The sequence below is a fragment of the Equus asinus genome, chromosome 2 (genome assembly GCF_041296235.1).
Source record: "Equus asinus isolate D_3611 breed Donkey chromosome 2, EquAss-T2T_v2, whole genome shotgun sequence".
Taxonomy (NCBI): domain Eukaryota; kingdom Metazoa; phylum Chordata; class Mammalia; order Perissodactyla; family Equidae; genus Equus; species Equus asinus.
The window spans coordinates 111,330,950-111,348,262 of record NC_091791.1 but is presented as its reverse complement, the minus strand read 5'-3'; the positions used below and the strand labels follow the sequence as shown (position 1 = coordinate 111,348,262).

The 17,313-nt window shown below is 40.8% G+C and overlaps 1 protein-coding gene across 7 annotated transcripts in view; it reads left to right on the top strand.

Moving 5' to 3' along the window:
- Positions 1–17,313, top strand: part of TTC23 (tetratricopeptide repeat domain 23) — a 99,559-nt gene that overhangs the window by 15,332 nt on the left and 66,914 nt on the right. For all 7 annotated transcript variants that reach the window (XR_011497657.1, XR_011497659.1, XM_070496228.1 and 4 more), the window contains exons 2-5: positions 1,983–2,182; positions 9,226–9,349; positions 12,556–12,706; positions 12,896–13,021. Coding sequence is in view for 5 of the 7 variants with exons in the window: in XM_070496228.1 (XP_070352329.1) it covers positions 2,003–2,182; positions 9,226–9,349; positions 12,556–12,706; positions 12,896–13,021 (581 nt within the window). In the remaining 2 variants the exon portion in view is untranslated. The remainder of the gene's footprint in view (positions 1–1,982; positions 2,183–9,225; positions 9,350–12,555; positions 12,707–12,895; positions 13,022–17,313) is intronic.

The following is a 17,313-nucleotide window of genomic DNA, read 5'->3' as shown; positions in this document are numbered from 1 at the left end:
AATTCTTTCAGATTTTGTTTCTGTAAGATATTTTCACTGGTACAGAATTTTAGCTTGACACCTTTTTTCTTTCCATACTTTAAATATGTTGCTTCATTCTCTTCTCATGTGCTTTTCTTTCTCCAAGAAATTTGCTGTGATCCTATCTTTACTTTTTTATACTTTGTCTTTTTTTCTGACTACTTTTAAGGTTTTCTCTTTATCATGGTTTTGAGCAATTTGGTAATGATGTGTCTCTTGGTGTAGTTTTCTTTGTGTTTCTTGTATTTACTGTTCATTGAGCTTCTTTGATCTCTAGGTTTTTACTTTTTCTCAAATTTGGAAAAATTATAGCAGTTATTTCTTCAAATATTTTTTCTGTCCCTGCTACAGTCTATTTTCCTTTAGGGACTCAAATTACATATATTTAGGCAACTTAAAGTTGTTTCACAGCTCAGTGATTTTTTTTAGATGGTTTCTATTGCTATATCTTGGAATTCATTCATCTTTTCATCTGTAATATCTAATCTGTCGTTAATCCCATCTAGTGTATTTTTCATCTCACATATAAGTTTCATATATAGAAGTTCAATTTGGATCTTTTTTATATATTCCATGTCTTCACTTAACTTTTTAAATATATGGAATACAATTATAATAACTATTATTATTTTTCTATGCTAACAACTTCTGTGTCCGTTGTGGGTGAGTTTTGATTGGTTGTTATTCTCATTATGGGCCATGTTTTCCTGCCTCTTTGCATGCCTGGTAATCTTTGATTTGATGTCAGATTTTGTGATTTTTACCTTGTTGGGTGCTAGCTATTTTTGTATTCCTATGAACATCCTTGAGTTTTGCCCTCTGGTACAGTTAAGTTACTAGGAAGCAGTTTTATCCTTTTAGGTCTTACTTTTATGATTGGTTAGGTAGATCTGAGCAGTGCTCAGTCTAGGGCTAATTATTCCCCACTACTGAGACAAAACCCTTCTGAGTACTTTGCCCTATATGTCTCATGAGTTACAAGTTTTTCCAGTCCACTTGGTGGGAACGGACACTGTCAGCCTTGGTGAGCACAGACACTGTTCTTTCAATCTTATTAGAGGAGTCTTCCCTCAGACTCAAGTAGTTTTCTTACACATATGCTGATCAGCATTCTCTCCCTATACCTGAGGGAGACCCTCTGCTAATCTCTGGGCACCTCTTTGTGCAACTCTATCCTCTCCAGTAATCTGTCCTGTGAATTCTAGCTGCCTTGGTCTCCCTAGACTCTCAGGTGTATTTCTTCAACTCAGATAGTCCATGGGGTAACTTCTGAGTCCCCACTCCCTGCATGTCCTGGAAATTTTCTCAAAGCAATAAGCTGGGACAATCATAGGTCTCACTTTTTTCTTTTTTCCATCTCTCAGGATTGATGTTCTGTCTCTTAAAAACTATTGTTTCATAACTTTTTTGTCTGTGGGTTGTTATTTTATTTGTTTTTTGGTTTGGTTGGTTAGTTGGGTATTTCAGGCAAGAGGATAAATCTGGTCTCTGTTACCCAATCTTGACTTGAATTGGAAGTTTAACAAGTCACTTTTTTCCTGCTTCACGGTCAGTTGGGGTTCAGATGATCTAATTTGGGCTCTTTGAAAGTTGTTTGGGCTCAGCTGATTTCTACTTTATGTTATATATATATATTCACACACAAACATATTTTATATATACGTATTATATATATGCATAGTTATATTTTTCATGTGTGTGTGTATATATATATATATATATAAATTAACAAAGACTGTTTGGTTTAGTTAAAAGTGGAAATCAGCCTGAAAGTTTTACAAAGATGTCAGTACCAGTCACCAAGATCTTTTTGGATAAAATGCTACTAATTTCAAAGAAGCTTGGGTATAGTATTGAAATTTTCTTAGATTCTAGCCTCAATTTCTAGGGGGAAAATGTGTATTTCTAAAAGTAACTGGAAGTTATTATTTAACGCCTTTATTTTCTTATTTAAAAATTAGAGGATAATGCATATAAAAATATGGATGAATCACAGGAAACCCACATATCCAACCACCTAGATGAAATTGTTGCTGCTGTCAGCATAACGCCTAGAAAGAAGATCCAGAGCAAGCTGCCTCAGACAGCGCTCTTCCAGCCTCCTCGAGAGAAACTCCACCTCTGTGAAGAGAAAGCCAAGTCCTATTCCAGCAGTCAGGAGGTAAGGAGCCTTTCTCCTCTGTACCTGTGCTCTGGTAATTGAGAAGTGGGACGCTTCAGGTTACATTCCTCCTCTCTGGGGTTCGGTACAAGACAGCATATAAGAGAGTGCCTTTATCATAGCATGAATGGGTGTAGCACCTCAGGGTTCCCAGCCCAGCAGTTGGCACAGTCAACATTGTGTTTGCTGAGTGACTGCACAAATGAACAAACAAGTCTACCCTGACCTCTTGCAAGTGTATACTAGACTGACTGGTTATAGATTTGACCTACTACAGTCATTTCCCATCACCCAATAAATATTTATTGAGCTCCTCCTATGTGCCAGGTCTAGGCATTGGGATACAGCACAAAGCAGATGAAGCTTCTGCTCTCACAGATTAGATGTCTTATGTTCTTAATCTTCATGTTCTCTGCACACCTTTCCCATTTTCTCCTCAAATTTTTACTCATTTGCTCATTCATTCAATTTGCATTTCTCTACCACCTCTTATGTATCAGGCCCTGTTTGTCCATTCATTTATTTTACTGTATACCTAATATGTGCCAAGTGCCAAGCAGGTACTGGGGGCACAGATGGGAAAGCTACAGCCTCTGCCTTGGAGGGACTTATGGTTTGGTTGGGAAGATAGACCAGGGGATAGATAATGGTAGTCAGTGCAATAAGTTCGATGACAGACACAAGCTCTGGTGATATAGACAGAAACGTAGGGAGTGAGGAGAGGTGGAGGGCAATGACCCTGGAACTGGTGGAGTGAGAGCAATTAAAGCATGCCTCTTGGGATGGGAGGTACTTGGACTGCACTGATAACAGTGCTTAGGATTTGGCCAGGTAAGGGAGAGGACAATAGTGTTCTGGGCAGAAGTATCAGATAGGCAAGAGCCAAGGGTCTGAGGGTGCACAGTCCCTTTGGGGAACTATAAGGAGCTGTCCAGGATGTAGACTTTAGTGGCACACAGCAGGAAATGGGGATTATGGACAAGAGCTGGGGCCCAGAGGGCATTCAACACCCAGGAAAAGAGTTTAGGTTTTCTCCTCAGGTGCTGGAGACTATGATAGGATTATAAGCAGGAGAGTGCCATAGCAAGTTTGAGTTTCTGGAACAATCACTCAGATTGCAGAGAGCTGTGTGGAGGAGGATGAGAAGGGAGCGAAACTGGAGGAGGGCCAGTTCAGAGGATATTTGCAATAATCCTGGCAAGGAATTATGAGTGCCTGAACTATGGCAGAGGCAGGAGAGATGCTGAGATCTTTTGACAGGAATTTGGAAATGCGAATCAGTGGGACCTGGTGACTGAGGAGACACAGGGGATGGAGAGGCAAGAGCGAGCCAGAGGGGGTTTGTTCGATTCCTGACTTAGGTCTCAGCCAGCTGGGGTGACTGGAGGCTTGCTAGTGCCCTGCTTGATTGTAATGAATACAGGAACAAGAGCAGGATTATAGAGGGAAGACAACAGTTTGGTTTTGAATGTGTGCTTATTCATTATGCAACAGATATTTATTTAGTACCTACTATGTGCCAGGCCCTGTGCTAGATAGGCCTCAGCCAGCAGCCTTTCTCAACCAGAGTTCTGCAAAAGAATTAAGCCCTAATGCCCTAAAGCATTTAGTGTATGTAAAGAATTAACTTCTTGGAACTGGCCCCATGACCTAGTGGTTAAGTTAGGGGCCCTTTGCTTCGGTGGCCTGGGTTTGGTTCCCAGGTGCACACCTACACCACTTTTCAGTGGCCAAGCTGTGGTGGTGACCCACATACAAAATAGAGGAAGACTGGCACAGTTTTTAGCTCAGGGTGAATCTTCCTCAGCAAAAAAAAAAAAAAAAAAGGAAAGAGCGAATTAACTTCTCTTCTATGCATCTAGATTGATACTAAGGCCTTTTCTATGTTCTGCAGTTCAGATGAGATGAGGTACCCCTGGATTCAGTGGTGAACAGGACCACAAGGTTGCATGCCCTCATGGAGCTGAGGGGCAATCGACATTGTAAATAAACCAGCTAACTAGAGAGTGTGCTAAGTGCTAGGGAGGAAATAGAGTGGGCCTATCCTGGGTATGGTGGTAAAGGGAGATCCTCTATGAAGAGGTGACGTATGAGCTGAGACCTGAAGAAGAGAAGGAGCCAGCATGGAGGAGCTGAGGGAAAAGAGTCCTAGTAAGAGGGAACAGGATACATAAAATCTGTAAGGTAGGCACGAGCATGACACGTCTGAAGCAAAGAGAGGCAGCTGTGGGCTGACGTGAAATGCAGTTGGAGGGCAATCAGTTCAGTTAGGGCCTTGCAGGTCTCAAGTTAAGTGCCCTGGGACACTTTCAAAGTGTTTTGAGGAAGGTGTTAACATGATGTAATGTGCTTCTTAAAATATCCATTTTTTATTTTAAAATACTTTCAGACTTTCAGAAAAGTTACGAGGTGCACAAGTTGTTAACATTCACTTTATTGCTTTCTCTCTCTCTGTCATTATTTTTCTGAACCATCTGAGAGTCAGTTACACACATTGTGGTCCTTTACCCCTAAATACTTCAGTGCGTATTTCCTAAGAATAGAGGATATCCTCCTACAAAACCACAGTACAGTGATGGAAATTAGGAAATAAATATTGACACAATACTATTGTCTAATCTACAAACCTTATCAATATTGCTCCAGTTATCTCAATAATGTCATGTACAGGGAAAAAAATCAGACAGATCCGTGGTCCAATCCATGAATTTATGTTGAATATAGTTGTCGTGTCTCTTTAGTCTCCTTTAATCTACTAGAACAATTCCTTAGCCAGTCTTTGTCTTTCATAATCTTGATATTTTTTGAAAAGTACTGTATTAGTCTGCTCAGGCTGCTATAGTAAAACACTACAGACTGGGCAGCTTAAACAACAGAAATTTATTTCCCACAGTTCTGGAGACTGGAAGGCCAAGACCAAGGTGCCAGCAGGGTGGGTGTCTGCTGGTGAGAGCTCTCCCCGTCACTGCAGACCACCGCCTTCTAGGGTGTCCTCACGTGAACCTCTTCTTTGTGGATGTGAGGGAAGGAGGAGAGAAAGGCATCTCTTCTTATAAGGAGGCTAATCCTATTGGATCCGGGCCCCACCTTTATGACCTCATTCAACCTTAATTACTTCCTTAGAGGCCTCATCTCCAAAGGCCACAATGGAGGTTAAGGCTTCAACATCTGAATTTGGGAGTGGGCACAAACATTCAGTCTGTGACAAAGCCACTCCAATTATCTTGTAGATTATCTCCCCATTTGAATTTGTTGTGCATTTCGTCACGATTAGATGCAGGTTATACATTTTGGGCAGGAATCCCACAGACATAAGCGTAGTTATGGCCCCTCTCAGCACATCATCTTAGGAGGCATATGATGTCTGCTCATCTTGTTACTATATGCTAACTTTGATCGCTTAGTTAAGGTGCTGTCTGGCAGGTTTCTTCACTGTAGAATTACTTTTCTTCCCTTTGTAATTAATAAATATTTCGTGGGGAGATTCATTGAGACTATAAATATATCCTATTCCTTGTTAAAACTTCACCCCCTAGTTTTAGCATCCATTGATGACTCTCACCTGAATTAGTTATTACTATAATGTTTGTCAAATGATGATTCTCTGACTTCAGGATTCTTTCAACATTTATTTATTGGCATTCTTTTATAAGGAAGAGCTTTTCCTTCTTCACACTTTATTGTTCACTTATTTATATCAGTATGGGTTCAGGAAATGCTATTTTTCAAATCTGTTACAATCCTTTCTCATCATCAAAGCCTAAATTGTCCTGTATTTGCCAGTGAGAGTCCCTTCAAGCTGGCTCCTGAGTCCTTGGTTCATCCCCATTATTCTTTCCTTAGTTTCCAGCACAAGAAGATTTTTTAGGTTCACCTTGTACTTTCCCTACTTCAGCTGTGGATTCAGGGAACCCTGGTTCCTCTTAGTGGAAAATAGTATTTAGACGCCAAAATCTGGGTATTAAATACCCACCTTCAAATATATATGGCCAGAATTACTGATCATCACAGTTGCATACTTTAAAGTTGAAAAGTTTGAGAAATTCCAGGTAGTTCAAGAATGATGTTGTGGAAAGAGCTCTGGACTTTCCATGGAGGAGCTTGACTGTGAGTTCTGACTCTACCAGTCGGTGGTAAATCATCTCACCTCTCTGACCTTACATTTCTTCTTTAAATTGAGGGGATCAGATTAGTTGATTTCCAAGGCTCATCCCAGTTCTGGAATTGTCTGCCTACTTGTACTTCTCTTCTGTCTACCCCCTACCCAAGCCTGTTGGCTGATACTACTGGAACTGGCAGGACAAAGATTGGAAAGCCAAAAGGATTGTCTGGACTATGCATTCCAGCAAATAAGAAGGTCAAAGGAGGGCTCTTTCGGTTTCCTCGTCCCTAATGCAGGTTGTGAGGACCAAGGCTATGATCTGGGAGGCCTGCCTCTCAGTCTGCATCACCCTTTCCTTAGAAATCTGTGGTTGGGACAGATTCACTATCAGATCACATCCCCCTGTCTTTTTGGCAGACTGCCTATCTAGACTTCCCAATGTGTTCATCATTACTTTCTTTCTCATACACTGTAGTCATTTGCTCTGTCTCCAAGGAAGCCACTCCCTAAACTGCCTGTCTTTAGAGGCAATAAAAAAATGATTCCCAAAAGAAGAAATACAAAGAGCCAATAAACAACTGATGATGTTCAGCCTCACCAGTTTGGGGGGAAAAATGTGAACTGAAACCAGGAGAAATGAGTTAACTGACAAATTGGCAAGTTAAAACAAACCCCAGCTTGTGTGTGGTTCTAGGTAAGGGCAGTGCCGATCACACACGCTGCACTGGAAGTGTGGATTGGTACAACCTCCCGAGGAAGCACTCCAGCAACTGCTACGCAAAGCCTCAGGCGTTTGCACATCCTTTACCCAATGGTGACATTTCTAGGAATTTATTCTAAGGAAATGCTTATGGATACGAGCAAACCTATCCACAGAAGATGTTCAGAGAGTAACATTTTGAAAATAACCTAAATGCTTACTAACTCAATTATGCTGTATCCCTACAGTGAAATAGTATGCATCCATTAGAAGATGACGTGGAGAAATGCTCACAGATTGTTAAAACAACAAGTTGCAAACCTCTATGTTGCTTATGAGCCTATTTTTGAAAAAGAAAAAATAGATCGATAGATTTGTAGGAAGAAAGACTAGAGGAATATTTAGCTACTCGTTGTCTCTAAGAGGTGAGATTGCAGGTGATTTTTAATTTTCATCTGTGTTTTGATAATGAGCATGTATGACTTTTGTAAGGAGAAAAATGTTACCATAGAAAAAAGCCACGGCTCCATCTTCCTTCACTATGGAGTGAGCACAATGTCCCTCAGCCTCCTGCTGCCTGGTCATAAAAGTGACTGTCTTGTGGTCAACTGTCTGGCCATGTATTTTTTTCAAGAGGAATGTTGTTTCAGGGTGCAAGTGTTTCTAATCCCTGTGGGAGCTGTGTGGGAATGCAGACTCTTTGAGCTGAGGCGTTGGCGGGGGGTGTATCCTGGGTCTTCTCCTGGATCTTTCCCACCTTCTACCTCCTCTTTTGCTATTCCAGCTCTCTATTGCTATTAACATTCTAAAACTTAGTGGCATAAGACAAAAACAACCATCCGTTTTGCTTGTGAACCTACGATTTGTGCAGGGCTCCGTGGGGTCTGGTCAGCTCTGCTCCGTGCAGCTTCAGCTGGGCTCGGCATGTGTGGAGGATGCACTGCCAAGATGGCGTACACCTGTGGTTGACTAATTGGTGCTGGCTATTGGCGCTTTTCCCCTCTCCGTGGGGTGGCTTAGGTGTCCTCAGGGCATGGTGGTTGGGTTACTAGTCTGCTAGGGCTACCATGGCAAAATGCCTTAGACTGGGTGGCTTAAATAACAGAAGTTTATTTTCTCACAGTTCTGGAGGCTAGAAGTCCAAGATCAAAGTGTTGGCGAGGCTGATTTCATTCAGAGGCCTTTCTCTTTGGCTTGCAGATGGCTGTCCTCTCTCTCTGTGTGTCCTCACAAAGTGTTTCTCTGTGTGTGCTCATCCCTCGGGTTTCTTCCTCTTTTTATAAGGACATCAGTTATATTAGGTCAGAGCCCCATGCTAACGGCCTCATTTTAACTTATTCACCTCTTTAAAGACCTTCTCTCCAAAACAGTTACATTCTGAAGTACTTGGGACTTAGACATGAATTTTGAGGGGGACACAATTCAGCCCATAACAAGCTGCAAGAGCGAGTACCTAGGGAGACACAAAAAGTGGAAGCCTCCAGTTCCTTAGGATCTGGGCCCAAAAAGTGGCCCTGCATTATTTGCTCCATATTCTTTTGGCCAAACAGTCATAAAGCCCAGATTCAAAGGGAAGGGGACATAGACCCTCATCTCTGGATGGAAGGAGTGTCAAAGAATTTTGGAGCTGTATTTTAAAACTCCCAGCCTTGCTTTGAGTGCATTGCTGCTCTGAGCTGACCTGGAGCTAGAAATCCCTAGTTCCCTATTCTTTTTGTCCTGGAACTAGATGAAAATGTGCTTTTCACTCCTTGAATGGAATCTGTTTGTAAGTCCTGCTGACCTCATTTGCTATGCTAATATCCTAGGCTGCTAAAGAAGGTATTTGAACTGAGAGCCAGAGGGCGTTATTTGAAAACCACTACCACTTGCCCTCTTGTGCCTGAATGTGTAGTAGCTGTTCATCGAAGGGCAGTTGGAAAACCTAGGGAATGATTAGACGTCTGCTCTACTTTTTCTTTATTCCATTATGTTTTTCACCTTTCAATGTACTATAAATTTTCCTTATTTCTTATGTTTATTGTCTATTTCACCCCACCAGATGAACACCCTACCACCCAAAACAGATCTTTGTCTGTTTTGTTCTCTGATGTACCCCGAGAGCTTAGAACCATGTCTAATACACAGCAGGCACTCAATGTGTATTTATGCTGAATGGATAAAAGTTCAGGACAGTTTTGTGCTTTGTGCCTCTGAGATTTCGGTTGTCTAACTGGTAAACCTACTTCCTCTTCCTCACAGTATAAACAGGCTATCCGTGAGCTTGTGCGCTGCGTGGCACTGACAAGAATTTGCTATGGCAACTCCCATTGGAAGCTAGCTGAGGCCCATGTTAATCTGGCTCAAGGCTACCTCCAGCTGAAAGGTGAGTTCCTCTCAGACTGAGGAGGGTCAGTCAGTTGGTTTCTGCTCTTTCCCAAATTTGGCTCACACTTGGCTAGAAGGATTAGGTTTTCTTGGATATCCTCCTCTCCACACATTGATAAGCTATCTCCTTTCAGAAAGAGCCATTAAGATTTCTTATATAATATATCAGAAAGGATGGAAGAGAGGGCCAGCCCAATGGCAGAGTGCTTAAGTTCACACGCTCTGCTTTGGTGGCCTGTGGCTCATGGTTTCAGATCCCGGGTGCGGACCTATACACCACTCATCAAGCCATAATGTGGTGGCATCCCACATACAAAGTAGAGGAAGATTGGCACAGATGTTAGCTCAGGGACAATCTTCGTCAAGCAAAAAGAGGAAGAGTGGCAACAGATGTAAGCTTGGGGCCAATCTTCCTCACCAAAAAAAACAAGAGAGAGAGAGAGAAAAAAAAGTTGAAAAAAAAAAGGGAAGGGAGATTTTAGCCCTTCAGAGTTCTGTTTTTTATGATCTTAAAAGTTGGGTTCTTGGGAGAGAATTAATTTGTTAGCTTTGTAGGCATTGTAGAAAGGGCCCAGGGCATGAAGTAGGGGCCTAACATGGGATCCATTTATATTTTTATTGAAGGAGAGTCTCTTGCCTGTAAGTGACCATCCTCTCCCCAAAAGTAAAAGACTAAATGAAGCTGGCAATAAACCAAGGTAATGTGTTGGCTCATACAACTTAAAAATTCAAGGGTAAAATTTACTGTAGAGCTAGCCAGATCCAGGTGTGCAAACACTGTGATCAGTTTCCATTTCTCTTTTTTCCCACCACTTGGCTCTGTTTTTCTCTATATTGGCTCCATTCTTAGCCAGGCTTTGCCACATGGTGGCAGTAGAAAGGCTGCCAGCAATTTTAGGCTTCCCACCTCAGCATTCCCAGGAAAAAAAGAACGTCTCTGCACCAAAATCTCAGGATTTAGGGGTTCTAATTGGGCCGATTTGGGTTGTATGCCAAAGGCAAGGAATAGTCTGACTGGCTAGACTTGCCTTTTGGTTCCACTGGATCCCAGGGAGAAGCTGACCTTGGCTAAATCACATGGGTTGGGTGGACGGGAGCGGGGTGTCCCAAAAGAGAACAGAGGAAGGAACAATGGAGTTAGGGAAAGGGAAAACAACAGTATATCATGTCTTCTCCTTTCTGACTGGCAACCTGGGACAAGATGTTTAGGAGTAGATCTCTGAATTCCATTTCTTCAACTGAAAAGTGAAGATAGTCATGATGGTGGTACTAACTTCCCAAGATTGGTCCAGTGAATAAATAAAATGATAGAAGCGGACACCACAATGCTAAGCATAGACTTGCCACTCAACAAATTTGGCCAAATCTGATTATAGACTGGTCCTACCTGTTAGGTCAAAGACTGTTTGAGCCAGAGGGGACCTTGGAGATCATCTAGTTCAAACCCTACTCCCTCCCCCCAACCTTGTTTTGTAGATTCAGAGGAAACAAGTCTGAGTTGAAACAGCTTGCCTCAGATCATACTGTCAATAAGTAGCTGATCTGAGACTCAGACCTAGGATTTTGAACATCAGTACCAGTGTCTTGGCATCTGGGATTTCAAATGATGCCTTTCTTCACTGTCTGCCACCTTTCTGCATAATAGTATTTCTTTCTCAATTTAAAGTAAAAGCAATATCCATCATTTATTAAGGTCTTATTGAATGCCAGGTACCATGCTATTTTCCATACATAGTCTCATTTCATCTTCACCACAGTCCTATAATGTAGGTAATACTATTAATTCTTGTTTATAGTTGAGGTCAATGTTTCAGAGTAAGTGGTGGAGCAGGGAATTCATTCTTGGCTGTCTGACTTCAGAGCCAGTGTTCTTGAACCTCAACCTATGCTGCCTCCAGTAGTTTGAGTTCAAGTTTCTTGAGGGAATGGACCAAAGTTAAAAATGTAGTCTGCCAGGCCTTTTGGAATATTGCATGCATAATTGGCGCTAATAAATTTCTAGTAGGTTGATTAAGTGTGTGCTTATAAAAAATAAGACAAAATTCTGTAGGAGTTTCACACGAAGAGCATATCCTGGATTTTTTCCATCAGAAAATATATTCTTTCTGTTTTATAGACATAGGAACAGTGTGAACTTCATATTTCAACAGCTTTTTTTTTAATTGCTTTTTATCCTCAAATCCCCCTGGTACATAGTTGTATATTTTAGTTGTGGGTCCTTCTAGTTGTGCTATGTGGGGCGCTGCCTCAACATGGCCTGATGAGCTGTGCCATGTCCACGCCCAGGATCCAAACCAGTGAAACTCTGGGCCGCTGAAGCAGAGCGCGCGAACTTAACCACTCCACCACGGGGCCAGCCCCTTTGCCAGCTTTTTAAAGAGATTTGAGATACAATTCCATATAATAAAGAACCTAAGACCAGGAGTATAGGATGTGGGAGGGAGGGGGTGTGGAAGGAGGCGTCACTGTGGGGAAGAGGATGGGAGTGTGGGGAAACGAAAAGCCCCAGAACCTAACTGGTGATCCCCAGTGACACTCTTACCACAAATAATAAGCCCATGGAAGAACACTGGAACACACTGGGGAATTAGTTCTCAGTAGAAACTCTTTTTTTATTCCATTTTGTTTCATGTTGGTTGATTACCACGTAGGAACAAGAGATTGTAGCACGTTAGCCAATTACCTCATTGGAATTGTGTTTGTATATTTTTGTAGATATCATCATATTCATATTATGTTAAAATAACTCTAAAGTTATGATTATAGGTGGGTGAGCATAAGATTCAGAATTTTTAGTATTTCATTAAGATTGCTCTCACAAAGCCAGGATTAAAATTCATGATATCTTCTTTCCTGCCCAGAATGCTATAGTCCTTGCATTCTATTTGTTTTTATAATTATTTAGAACAGATTTTACGTCTGATATTGGTGAGGTTTCAAAACTGTTCAATTCCCGCTCATTCTGTTTATTTCTAAAAGGACCTGAAGGAAATTTTTCTAAAGGAAAAATTTATCTGGAGTCCTAGTTGTAAAACACTTCCTTGGTTTTTGCAGTCATGGCAATATTTCATGCAGCCCCAATCCATATCCATGTGCCACTTGACGTGTGAAGGAGACCTCATTAGATTCCGTGGCCATAGAGAACTGTGTTCCTGTCCAGCTGAGATGAAAGAGAAACTGAGACCCCTTTTTCTTTGTCCACAGGGCTGTCACTCCAAGCAAAACAACATGCGGAAAAAGCCAAAGAAATCCTCACCAACTCCGTTATGCCTCCCTATCAGGACAATGCAGACATTTTCAAGTGTTCAGTGGAATTATTCCATACCATGGGGAGAGCCTTGCTCTCTCTTCAAAAGTATCCTTTTGCCTCTCATCTTTACAAATTTAAATGCCATTCATAATACTTATATTTAATTTTGAAGGCCAAATCAAAAGCTGACAGATGACTCAGGAAGGGTGGGGGGAAGTAGGAGAGCCAAGGAGGTCCAGGAACTGGGGTCCCAGAATGTAGGACCAAGTGTAAAGTTTCCTGAACACAACACAGATTTAAAGAAGCTTCAGAGAATTTGACCAAAGCAGAGAGACTTTCAAAGGAGCTGCTGCAGTGTGAAAGGATTATAAAGGAAGAATGGATAGAAATTCAGGCGCAGATCAAATTGTCAATTGCACAGTAAGTTTCCAACATAGGACTTTTTGTATACGTGACAGCTGGAGGTTCTTTGCCCGAAGAATCTGTCTTCCGGCAGGAGCAGCTTCTGCATGATGCTGTGGCCATGGCTTCTCTTTGGCCATCGTCCAGAAGTAAAAGAGGACCACAGTCTATCTGTCTGCTCTCCCTGCCTGCCTCCTGCGCCTGCGCCCTTCCCTTTCCCCCTCTCTTCCTTTTTACCCCTGCTGCTCTAGTCTACAATATTTCAATACATTGATTTCATGATTAGGGGCTCAAAGGAGAGAGATCTTAAAGATGTCTGATTGAATGGGAATGAGAGGATTGTTCTTTATTCTCCCCACCCCCAGCCCACATTCACCAAAGGAACCCAGCTGAGAGAGGTAGAATGCTTGGAGCCTGCGGGGAGAAGGGGATGCCTATCCCCATGGGTAGTCAGCACGTTTACCCTTCCAAAGGCCAGCCTCAAGCAATTCCCCAGAGCTTTGGGGTGACAGTATGCACACACTCTTTAGAAGGATGAGTTCATGAGAGGAAAAGGGCAGAGAAAGGTCTATTCTAGAAGAGGCAGAGAATCCCCATGAAGGCCCTCAGCCAAAGCTGGAAGAATTCAGTTTACCTTCATAACCAGACTGTATGCATAGGTTGATTCCCAAGAGAACTCAGAGATCCAGTGGGATCATTTTAAGAAGGAAAGGGCCCTGAGAGAATACACCTAATGCTTCCATTTGAGTGGAAATGGGGAAAGACCAACTTTGACTCATGCTTTTAAAGATATTTTTTATGATCATAACTCCATTCTTGTGAATTTGTTTTGTTTGGGGATTTTTTGGACATAAAGTGCAGAGAATTCATCAGTCCGTGCAAGACTTTTGGTATGCTTTTTTTTTTTTTTTTTTGCTGAGGAAGACTAGCCCTGAGCTAACATCTGTGCCAATCTTCCTCTACTTTGTATGTGGGATGCCTACACAGCATGGCTGCCAAGTGGTGTAGGTCCGTGCCCAGGATCCAAACCCACAAACCCAGGTCACTGAAGTGGAGTGCGCGAAGTTAACCACTATGCCATGGGGCTGGCCCCTGGTATGCTTTTTTAAATTGATTTTTTTTCTTTTCATCTCTGATCCGTACTCTCATTCTGCCCCAAATACATCATAGATACTTATTTTAATGATGATTTATGTCTTTGAGTATGTATCTCTGAATGATAAATAGTATTGTTTTATGTACTTATGTGTTTTAAGTTTGTATAAATTTGTAGTATATATCTCACTCTTTCTCACCTTTTTCCACTCAGTACTGTTTAGTTTTTTGCCTGTACCTCAGTTCATTGCTGCTGCCTGCCTCACAGTGCTCCATAGAATGCATTTGCTACATTGTACTTAGCCATCCTTCTAGGAATGGCTACTCAGCTTGTCCCCAGCCCCCAGCTCCCACAGTGGTGCTGCTATGAGCATCCTCTCACAGCTTTACTTACGTAGCTAAGAGACTTTTTATGAGGTTTCTACCCCGAGGATGGGATTCTGAGGTTTATACTCCAGGGGTAGGATTGCATGATCACAGGGTACATTTGTACTTCAAGTTCACCACGTACCGGCCGCTTGCTACACCCTTCTGCACCACCCCCCGACAAGTCAGATGGGTTTTCTCACACCCCCAACGATATTTGGCACCATTTGTCTTTCTAACTGTTGCCACTCTGATGCATATGATGTGCTATTTAGTTCATTATTTTAAAATTCTATTTACATTTCTCTTGTTAGTGAGTTTGAGTACCTCTTATATACTTCTCAGCCATTTGAGATCCCCTTCTGTGAATAGCTTGTTAGTATTCTTTCTCATTGTTCTTTTGAGGCTCCCTGTACTTTTTGTATTAATAATGAAGATTTTCTTGAATATTATAAATATTAGTGATATTGCAAATGTCTTCTTACATCTGTTGCTCATATATTAATTTTGTCTCTGCTGTTCTTCATGGCATAGAAATTCTTAGTTTTGCTAGAGTCAAATCCATTAATTTTTAACTTTATGATTTATCTGTTGGGAGTTTGTTTAGGAAGTCCTTCCCACCCAAATGTCAAAGATATTCTCCAGAATGTCCCCATAAGTCTTGCTTTAGCTCTGCCTCACGTGTGTTAACATGTAGCATCATCACTCATGTTAAATTCATAGTAGCTCATAACTTAGTTTATAAATTACTCTTTAATCCAAAGATTATTCAAGTGATATGTGATTTGGTTTGCAGATATGTGAGATTTTTCAAAGATGTGCTTCATTTCTAATTTTATCTCATTATGGACAGAAACCTATTTGTGTGTATGGTATCGATGTTTTGAAATTTACTGAAGCTTCCTTTGTGACCTAGGCCATGGTCAGTTTTTGTGAATGCTCCAAATGTGCTAGAGAAGAAATTGTATTCTTTATTTGCTGAGTGTATGGTTCTAATAAATCTATACTAGAGTGACTTTATTAATTCTGTTATTCAAATTTACATGTTTGCTTCTCTTTTGCCAATTTGATATATTGGTTTTTAAGATAAGTGTGTTTAAATTTCAAACTACAGTTATTGATCTATCTGTAGTTCTCCATGGTTCTGCCAGTCATTGTTTTATATATTCTGTTGGGTGGGAGGAGAGTTAAACAGCAGCATATTTTAATCTATTATTCCATTAGTCAGTGTATATTGTCCTTCGTTGTCCCCTATATCTATTTTGCCTAATATTAAAATTGATACCCTAGCTTTCTTTTGGTACAAATTTTCCTATAATATCTTTTTCCATTCCTTAATTTTCAGTCTTTGTTTATTTTGGTTTAAATGCTTATATATTTGAGTTTAAATTTTCTTTGGTCCTACCAATTTTATATTCCTTTCTTTCTCTTTTCTTGCCTTCTTTTAGATTTACCAAATATTTTTATCATACTATTTTCTTACCTATTAACTGGTAAGTTATCCATTGTTTCATTTTTCTTCCAGTTGCTACCTTAGAGTTTGTCACTTATACCCCTGACTTACTAGAATCTAATGTAAATCAGTCAATTGGCCACTTCCCGACAACACAAGGACCTTTAAGTGTGTTAATTCTCTTTTTCCCCTTCTGTTTGGTGCTGTGTGGTTCTGTATTTAAACCACCACATATTTCATGCCATAAACAAGCACAGAGAGAAGAAGATATTTGTAATACATATAACTGACAAAGGGCTCGTCTCTGGAATCTGTAAAGAACTCTTATATATCAATAAAACAACCACAAACAACTAAATAGAAAAATGGGCAAGAGACTTTTCACAAAAAAGGATACCCACTTAGCTAATAAACATATTAAATGGTGTTCTATCTCATCAGTCATCAGGGAAATGAAAATTAAGATCAGAAGATACTACTACATTTCCACTAGAATGGCTAAAATTTTTTAAAAGGCTGATAATATCAAGTTTTGGCAAGGATGCCATGCTTTCACATGCTTTCTCATATGTTGTTATTTAGAATATATTTCGTCCAACCACTTTAGCAAACTGGCTTTATCTTCAAAATTTGAACATTTGCATACTCTGTGACCCAGCAGTATCGCTCCTAAATATACACCCAACAGAAGTGCACACATATGTTCACCAAAAGACACAGTCACAAATGTCCAAAGCTACATTATTTGTAATAGCCAAGAATTGGAAACAACCTAAATACTCACCAAAATAATAGATATCATTGTGATCTGTTCATACAAAGAAAATATCAAACTACTCCTATTCTTAATATCATGGATGACTCTCATAAGCATAATGTTTAGTGAAAGAAGCCAGACCAAAAAGAATTCATACTGTATGATTCCATTTGTGTAATAAGAGGAAGAAGAGAGTAGTGACTGGAAGGGCCTACCAGTCCAGAATTTCTTCCTGCCCAGAAGTGGGTATTCTATCTTGAATTGTAAGACAGGAAATATAAAAATCGGTGGTCCAAGATGGATATTTGTTGCATCTGTTGAGACTTGACTAATGTTAATTAGTACTTAATGTTGAGCAGTCTTGCTACAAAATAGAGTAAATCATCCTCTGCCAGAATCCTCACCTCCTCCAAGAGTGCTTTCCAAATTAGCAGTGCCATGCCTTGCCAGCAGGTGGCGGGCCTGGTACGCATCTGCGCTGCATACCCAACAAGAATTGAATTTAATGCTCTCAACTATCCCACAGACTTACTTTGTGTTTAGTGGAGTTAAACTTTGCTATTTCTTTGCATCCCGATTCTTCACAGTGATGTATTCTTCACAGTGATGTATTCTTCACAGTGATGTATTCGCTGGAAC